Source organism: Tachypleus tridentatus, chromosome 11, assembly GCF_004210375.1.
Source record: "Tachypleus tridentatus isolate NWPU-2018 chromosome 11, ASM421037v1, whole genome shotgun sequence".
NCBI lineage: Eukaryota > Metazoa > Arthropoda > Merostomata > Xiphosura > Limulidae > Tachypleus > Tachypleus tridentatus.
This window is the reverse complement of record NC_134835.1, coordinates 73603574-73613106: the sequence shown is the minus strand read 5'-3', so window position 1 is coordinate 73613106 and position 9533 is coordinate 73603574. Positions and strand designations below refer to the sequence as shown.

Here is a 9533-nt window from a genome sequence, read left to right as displayed (position 1 = left end):
CAGAAAGACTATCTATATGTGCTAGTCGTCCCTAATTTTCAAAGGATAGACGTTTCAAAGGGAGGGACGTTACTCAAAAATACCCACCGCCAGCTCTTCGGCTACCCTAGTAGAATAATGGAACTTGGTCGTTACTCTTATAATACATGCACGACCTCAAATTGCTTAGTTCGTTTATGAGGCAACAAACATGAAGCATGGACCCTCAGATGTCCAGAACGCTAACAACTAAACTATGCCATTTCTCGATAGAATAAACCATCTTAATCCTAAACACAACAGTTATGATTCTATTCCTTCTAGACCCAGCAAATATAAATAATTTACAGTCAGTATTCTGAAGTTTCTAGTAAGCCCTAGTATAGCACTGTTAACTACCGAAGCTAGGTTGCATTGAAATGAAAAAAGTTTGTACTTGTTTGTTATACTGCAAGTTTTTGTTTATGTGTTTTTCTAAGTTTATACGTTCTTTTTCTATTATTTTTCCAGACCACCTTTCCGAGGTATCGTTAAATCAATGCGTGATTTTTTAATCAATAATGTTGATATTTTTGTTTTGTTGATTAAGTAGCGACAAAGAAAGAAAATCTGTTTTAAATTACAGTATTCTGAGATTCGTAGTTATAAAATATAAATGTATAGTGTTTACACGGTTAATAAATAAAAGCTGAAATATTTTGACAGAATGTATTTTTGTCAGTCGAAAACGTATCATCCTAATGATGACAATAAGTCTTCTAATACTTGTGTTTTCAAAGAATTTCGAAGAAAGGAAGAGGAACGGCTAGAAACACCATGTTCTGGGCAAAGGTTCTTCTGATTCTTACGATAATTTTGAAGGTAAGTACCATTGAATGCATCTTTACTTCCATTAAATAGTCGTGTTTGTTTATCTGATTTTACGTTTTTAAAAGGCTCGTAGGCGTGAAAGCTATAAAAATATATATACAAATGAAATTTGAGTACCTTCACTTTAATTTATATGCTGAAGCAAGAACCGATCAACATTCGATGTCATCCTTAGAAAACGGCTGAGACTGTACTTAATCTACGGAACCAATCAACATTTGATGTCATCCTTAGAAAACGACTAAGACTACTTAGGTCATGGAACCAATCATCATTCAATGCCACCCTCAAAAAACGAATGAGACTGTACTTAATCCATGGAACCAATCAACATTCGATGTCACCCTTAGAAAACGGCTGAGACTACTTAGTCCACGGAATCACTCAACATTCAATGTCATCCTTAGAAAACGGCTGAAACTGCTTAGGTCATGAAACCAATCAACATTCGATGTCACCCTTAGAAAACGGCTGAGACTACTTAGTCCACGGAACCAATCAACATTTGATGTCATCTCTAGAAAACGGCTGAGACTACTTAGGTCATGGAACCAATCAACATTCGATGTCATCCTTAGATAATGGCTGAGACTACTTAGGTCATGGAACCAATCAACATTCGATGTTATCCTTAGATAACGGCTGAGACTACTTAGGTCATGGAACCAATCAACATTCGATGTCATCCTTAGATAACGTCTGAGACTCTTAGTCCACAAAGTCGAGAAACAACGATAATCTCGAGATGGTTTATTTCATTTTGATAAATTATTGGGTTTTACTGTTTAACATCTAAAGAAGTAGAAGTAACGCCAGTGAAAATATATTTAACTGATAATATGTTTTTAAGTGAGAAGAAGAAACAACGAAATAAAATACAATATAGATTTATATAGTCGATGTTTTCTTGTAATTCTTTCGAAAAACAAACTTGAATCTCAGTTGACTCCGGTTTCGTGTATTTAGTGAAATAGAATACATACACAACGAAATATGTGTTAAACCTGAGGACAAATTACTTTTTTGTAGAGAGTATATATTAATGTTTTCATCTAGAAAATATTGTCTTGAAAAAGTTATATTTAGGGTTTTTTACAGGTGTTGTAAAGGCTGTAACGTTCTGCAAAGACACTGTTTTGTAAATCTAGAATGAAACAGATGAAGCAGCTTGTTATCATTACTATCACACGTTTTGTTTTGATATACATGTACACATTTATGAGGGTAGGGTTGTCATTCACAAAAGTGTTTTAATGATTGTGATCAGGGCGCTCTATTCGCAATCTGCAGCTTACAAAATCGAATCACGGTGTCCAACATGTTTGCTCTCTCAGCCATTGGGACATCATGATGTGATATTCAGTTCTATTATTCGATAATAAAAGTAACCCAAGAATTGGCAGTGGGTGCTGCCAGTCTGTTACTTCTCCTCTGTCAGTAGTTGAAAATTAGAGACTGTGACATATATTCTTATTAGCTTAGCCACGAAAAAATAAACATACTTATAAGGATCCAGCCAGTTGTAAAAATATTTCATTTGGGCTATACTTTTTCTGCCTCTTGTTCCTCCTTTTGTGAGTAAAATCGCTTAGAAATCCGTATACAACATTCTTCGGCCAGGTGGTAGGTAGGGCACTCGATTAGCAATCTGAGAGTCGTTGGTTTGAGTTTCCTTCCCCCCAAACATACTCGCCTTTTCAGCTGTGGAGGCGTTATAATTTTACGGTCAACCTCACTATTTGTTTGTAAAGAAGTAGTCTAAGAATTGACGCTGGGTGGTGATGACTAGTTGTTTTCCCTCAGTTTTCGGTAGGTCTGGCTAGCGCAAATAGCCCTCGTATAGCTTTGCAGAGAATCCCCCAAAAAAACAAACAACCTTCTTTCATTGAGTTTGACTTATCACGGCAGATATTATCTCTTGATTTATAAGCAGTGGTATTTTCATGATGTTCTAAAACACGTAGGTTAAAGAAGTCTTGATAAAAATGGAATAGAAACCCTATAACCCAAGCGCTTTCGACAAGTGGACCTTTCTTCTTCAGGGGCAAACTGGGAGTGGTATTAATATTCATCTTTAGGTTAATGTGGATGAATGGTTTGAGAAAGATTTTATGTGGCCAGTTTTAAAATTCATGTTAATATTACAAACATTATAACACATTTCATTTAATTTACTGCATATATCACCGTTCTTAACTGTGTACAATTTTGTACGCTTACGTCAAATTAATAATTTCATCCGTTAATCCTAAATACTGATTTGGAACATACGCTCACATATGATAAGACATCCGGGTTACCATGTAATCAACATCACTTCCCGGTTTTAGTGGAAAGTGTGTAATAGTGCCGCCACAGGGGATTTACCGGTACTCTAGCCCACAAGATCATCACAGACTCAGCAGCTGCACGAGACAAGCATATTCTAAAGTTGAATCTTTAAAGCAGCTTCCCCCGATCTTCCGTGGTCACTAGCTAGGGAAATAGGTAACGGATCGGAAGATATAACAGTGTATTTGCCCTAATCGGTTCCCTTGGGCAACGGCTGTCACTACCAGTTCCGTTCCCTGCTGCTTAACAAACCTGTTGATCAAACCTGTCATTGGGAGTAACTAAATCTCGTTCTCATAGAAAGTTTACACGTGCTGGGGGAAAGGGGGAATGAGACCAATTTTCTTTTAGTTTGTTATGCTGTGTAAAAACTTAAACCGCCGTCGGCAGAACCAGACTCTCGAATTTTTACGTGTTGCTTTTCTTCCTGATGAACTTAGACGATGGCGGGAAATAACGCATGCAGACTTCTTTTGCAACTAACCCTGACCTGGAAGCTGCTTCTGGCCAGGACCGGGCGTTGCTCTTTGAAGTGGGTGACGAAATATTGTGATAATTTGTTTGTTTTTGATTTTCGCGCAAAGCTACACGAGGGCTATCTGCGCTAGCCGTCCCTAATTTAGCAGTGTAAGACTAGAGGGAAGGCACCTAGCCATTACCACCCACTTCCAACTCTTGGGCTACTCTTTTATCACCGAATAGTGGGATTGACTGTACATTATATCGCCCTCGCGGCTGAAATGATGAGCATGTTTGGTGTGACGGGGATTCGAACCCGCGACTCTCAAATTAGGAGTCGAGCACCTTAACCACCTGGCCATGCCAGGCCTTTTTGATAATTTAATAAAATTATTGTATCTCCTAGGAACCGTTTTTTCTAAAGTTTTAATACCGAGAATGAATTACCAGAACCTCATCCCAAGATAACGAAAGTAGGGAAATTACAAATAAAGTTTAATGTGTTTAGTTTTTTTACTATAGAGATTTAATCGTAAAAGGCTTAATTATAAATTAGGTATAGTATGAGTTGAAACATGACTGTCTCGTTTTTGAATTTTTTTATCACTATTGTTTGTAAAGATATGGTTTGCTGCTTAATTTTGTTGGGTCATATATTTACAGTGGCTAATTAATACTTAGATAATTCTGCTATCGGATTAGTTATATATTTTTTGCGATCTATCTGCATTTGATGGTTGGCGACCAGGCTATGGTCGATAAATCAATCAAACAATTTAAAGAGACAACTTCTAAATTCTTATTTTCCAACTGACCTATAAATAATAATGTGAAATTAAAACATAGAGTAAAGAAATACATTACTTTACAGTAATATCGATTAACAAATTTTGTATCTTGTATGTCTTTAGTCAGTATACATATATACACATACACTGCTGGCCAAAATCTTAAGGCCAATAAACATAAAGAAAAAAATATGCATTTTGCGTTGTTAGACTCAACCACTTATTTGAGTAGAGCTTCGAAAGATGAAAATAAGAAAAGGGAAAGTAAAAATAAAAAGCTTTTTAAGCATTTAATATGGAAAATGTGAACACTATGAAATTAGCCTAAACACTAGCTGGTCAAAAGTTTAAGACCATACCAAAAAGAAGTCCTAAACAGGGTAGGAAATACCCAACAAGAGATCTCAGTCGTGAGTTTCACGGCCGTCATTGCGAATAACTTCAAACATTCGTTTTGGCTTGGTCAATATAAGCATTTGCAGAAGGCTGGCTGGAATGTTATCCCAAGTAGTGAAGATGGCTTCACGAAGATCATGCACTGTTTGGAATTGACGTCCATTTCTATAGACTTCCCTTGCCATCCACCCCAAACATTTTCAATGGGGTTCAGTTCGGGTCGAACACGCTGGATGGTCCAAAAGAATCACGTTATTCACCATGAAAAAGTCCTTTGTCCTGCGGGCATTGTGGATTGCAACATTGTCCTGCTGAAACACCCAGTCATTTTCCCACAAGCGAGGGTCTTGAGTCAATAAGGATGCTCTCTCCAACATGCAGCCAGCCTCTGTTTGATGCCCCTGTATAATCTGAATCTCCATTGTTTCATGGAATAAGAAAGCACCCCAGATCATGATCGAACCTCCTCCACTGTGTTGTGTAGATAATGTCTCTGGTGGGATATCCTTATTGTGCCAGTAACGTTGGATCATCCAGGTTAAATTTTTTCTCATCAGAGAACAAAACCTTCTTCCACGTTTCTATGTCCCATGTTTGGTGCTTCTCAGCAAAGTTTAATCGAGCTGTTTCGTGGTATGGAAGGAGGTGTGGCCTTCAAAGACATTTACGGTTTTTAATGCCTTTTTCTCGTAGATGCCGCCTTATTGTTCTTGAGCTGCATTCTGCGTCCATAAGGGCCTTAATACAGTTCGACAATCGGCTGGTGTCTTGCCGAACAATCCATCGCATCATCCTGCTCAATGCCGGCGAAAATTTCTTGGGCCAACCACTTGTAATTCTCGTTCCGTATCCCTCAGGGTCTTTTAAGAAATTTGTAACAGCAGTTTTACTACGCCCAATCTCACCAGCGATGGCACGTGAAGAGAGACCTTGCTTTTGCAGCTCGACAATTCTGCCACGTTCAAACTCTGTCAAGTTTTTAGCCTTTGCCATGTTTTTACCTAATGTGACACAGGAGATGTCAGTGAGAGATGTTGACAACGCTAATGCTTGAACACAAATGACAAAATTCCGTTACGTATTTACCGATTAATGCTTCGATTCAGTATGGTCTTAAACTTTTGACCAGCTAGTATTAAGGCTAATTTCATTGTGTTCCCATTTTCCCTATTGAATGCTAAAAGGTTTTTTTGTTTTTTTCCCCTTTTCTTATTTTCATTTTTCGAAGCTCTACTCAAATAAGTGGTTGAGTCAAACAATGCAAAAGTCATATTTTTTCTTCATGTTCATTGGCCTTAAGATTTTGGACAACAGTGTGTGTATATAATAAATACGAGTTATAGAAGTTCAAAATACGGTAATGAAGTTTTCAAGATAACTTAACATTGATTGTGCTGCCATCTGTACATTAAAGGAAGTACTTATTAAGATTTACATATTCGTATTTAATCTCTCGAATTTTACTTTTTCTATGGTGAATATATTCCTTAGTTTGTGTGTTTAGAATTAAGCACAAAACTAAACAATGGGCTATTTGTGCTCTGCCCACCACGGGTATCAAAACCCGTTTTTAGCGGTGTGAGTTCGCAGACATACCGCTGTGCCACTGGAGGGGGGCATATATCTTAAATCAATTCCATATGTATTTCTTGATAATATGCATTATTTTTTCTAAATAATATTTTCGTCTTAAATTGATTAATAATTCAGTTTTTTTGTAAAACAATATATATATATATATATATTGCGATAATTTCAGGTTTCTCTTGCAACTGAAGAAACACATGAAAAGTTTGAAAAGGGAATTTCTGCCAAAACCTCAGAAAAGCTATCTAGTAGTGATTTAGAAACAGCAGAAGGTCAGAAAACCTTGGAAGAAACAGATTATTCTCCTTCAAATCAGTATCAGCTTCCAACACCACAATCTCCTCACAAGTCAGGATTTGGTCCACTGTTGTCTAATCACAACATTCCTCCCATTCCCGTTCCTTTGCCACTACCTAGTCTTCATGGCTCACTTATTTTGCCTTCTTTGGCCCAGCATGCAAAACTAGGAAGAACAGGAGGGTATGTTGCAGGACATCAGTCCAACCAAGATGGATTAGGTAGTTATGGTCCTCTTCAACCTGTCTATCTTTCTAATGAAAGGCCCGAGGAATTAGGAGGATCTAATGGTCTTAGTGACCATCAAGGATTTGGATCAGAACCACAGAGTAGCAATTTCCCAGGATTTCCCAACCTTCCTGGAACTGATCATTGGCCATTACCTCAGCCTGAGATGCCTAAGATTGTTCATTTGGATGTGAAATGCGAGAAAAATTTGATGAAAGTTGCTATCGATTTTGATAAACCTTTCCACGGAATCATATTTAGTAAAGGCCACTATAATTACGGTAGCTGTGTTTACCTACCTGCAGGATCAGGTAGAAAAAGTGTTTACTTCGACGTTTCTATTAATAGTTGTGGAACTACAGGAAACACGCAGAATGGATTTTATGGCTATGGCGAAAACAGTGGTAGTGGCACGTTTTTCGAGAACACTATCATAGTCCAGTACGATCCCCAAGTACAAGAGGTGTGGGATCAAGCTCGGAAACTACGTTGCACCTGGCATGATCAATATGAAAAGGCTGTTACTTTTCGTCCTTTCCCAGTGGACATGTTAGATGTAGTGCGAGCTGATTTTGCTGGAGACAACGTAGGGTGTTGGATGCAGATCCAGGTAGGTAAGGGGCCTTGGGCTAGTGAAGCAGCTGGAATCGTCAAGATTGGTCAGACCATGACAATGGTACTAGCTATAAAGGATGAAGAGAATAGATTCGATATGCTGGTCAGAAACTGTATTGCTCATGATGGCAAGCGAGCACCTATCGAACTTGTTGATGGTAGAGGCTGTATTGTTAGGCCTAAGCTCATGAGTAGATTTACAAAAATTAAAAATTTTGGATCCAGTGCGTCTGTTCTATCTTATGCACATTTCCAGGCTTTTAAGTTTCCAGACTCTATGGAAGTTCACTTCCAGTGTACTATTCAGATCTGCAGGTACCAATGTCCCGAACAATGCGCCTATCCTGTGGAACCTAATATTGTTCGAGAAGATATCCAAAGGACTCCTCCTGGCTACATCCCCGCCGGTAGACCACGTGAGGAACGTGACGTCAGCAAAAAGATTGGAACCCATATTTCAGGTAGTGACTCTAATGCCTCGCTAGAAGAGATGACCCAAGTCGGATTGAACAGAGTTATTCGTGTAGTTTCGGTTGGAGATTTGGCCTTTTCATTGAAAAATAATGCTTCAGCGTCAGTAAATTACACCCAAAGAAGAGATCGTGACAATGTTATCTGTATGTCGGCTCCTGGTTTTGCAGCTTCACTGGTGGTACTGCTGGCTATCTTGGTAATTTCTTCTCTCTTATCAGCTTTTCTTTGTCTCAAGCAGCGATCACTAGATGGCACTACATCAATGCCATATGACCTGCCAACCTTAAAGAAGAAACAGTTATTTAAATAATTGTAGATAAACAACTTATTTTAAAATATTTCTGTGCTCAAAGTCAAGTCACGTCACTTTTTCTTTAGTAGTCCATTCGTTGTTTATTTGAACTTTTTTCATTTAAGTTATTCGATTGCCTGAATAATATGTTATAGAATATTATAATAATTAACTAAAACCTATATCTAATACTAGTTTTATTTACTTATAGTAAACTACTGTAAATATCTTATTTTGTAAAATATCCATATTTCTTTAAAAGTAAGCGCTCATTACAAATTTGATAATTTCGTAATATTGTAACAACATTTTAATCAAATAATTTTTCAATAAGTTAGTTTTCCTCATACACGTGATTACGTGTACAGTTTTAATTTTAATGCTGTCCACGTTTTGAAGAAGCAAGTCAGCAAAAGATAAAGTACAATCAAAAGTATTTGAAGTAGCCTTTAGTAATTTTATAGTACTTGTGATACTCAGTATTATATTTTATGTTAAAAGAGTAAGTTGTTTAGATTTACGAAACAATATTTGAAATATTACTTTTCACCAAAAACAAAACTGTATGTTTAATATTTGTAAGGAGTTTCTAAAAATGTTTTAGTTTTCTATCTTGGACATGAAGCTGACTATTTCGAAATCTTGAAACTGAGATATTGGCTTCAAAGTCAACTTTACTTTTCACGGTGTTCAATAATTTGTTTATTTATTTTAGAATAAAGTAATTATTGGCTATACCTTTAGCAGTTTGAGTCCCTAAACTTATCGCTGTCAAACTGGGGGTCTGTTTTAAGATATTTCTTAAAAATTCTTGCAAATTCTGTGCCCATAAAGTATTAAAAATAAACTTTACATCAATAATTTCTTGAATATTTCAAGACCATTATTGGCGGTAATAAATTTATTAGATTTGTATTATTAATCTTTATATGTTCCCAATATAAATGTTGCCCAGTTGATTGAAAGTGGAAACTATTGAAACTCTCATATAAACATATGACTGTGTTTCATATATTAAGTAATTTTTATTTCTGTTGATATCATTATCATATAAAGAATAGATAATAGTATTCAACATTGACGAATATTATGAAACTGTATTCTCTAAACTGAAATCACTGGCTTGTAAAATCATGCTTATCGTTGTATGAAATTACGCTGATTTTGCTTTCAGTTATTTTTTGTTTAGTTCATACTTAAGTTTAATAGATAAAATA

The 9533-nt window shown here is 36.7% G+C and overlaps 1 protein-coding gene across 1 annotated transcript; it reads left to right on the top strand.

Annotated features, from left to right (window-relative positions):
- The first annotated feature begins 761 nt into the window (after positions 1-761).
- On the top strand, positions 762-8402 carry LOC143231529 (cuticlin-5-like). Its single transcript, XM_076466053.1, has 2 exons — positions 762-840; positions 6583-8402. Exons 1-2 carry the CDS (start codon positions 796-798, stop codon positions 8332-8334), a joined length of 1797 nt encoding a protein of 598 aa, XP_076322168.1. The 5' UTR covers positions 762-795; the 3' UTR covers positions 8335-8402.
- The last annotated feature ends 1131 nt before the right edge of the window (positions 8403-9533 follow it).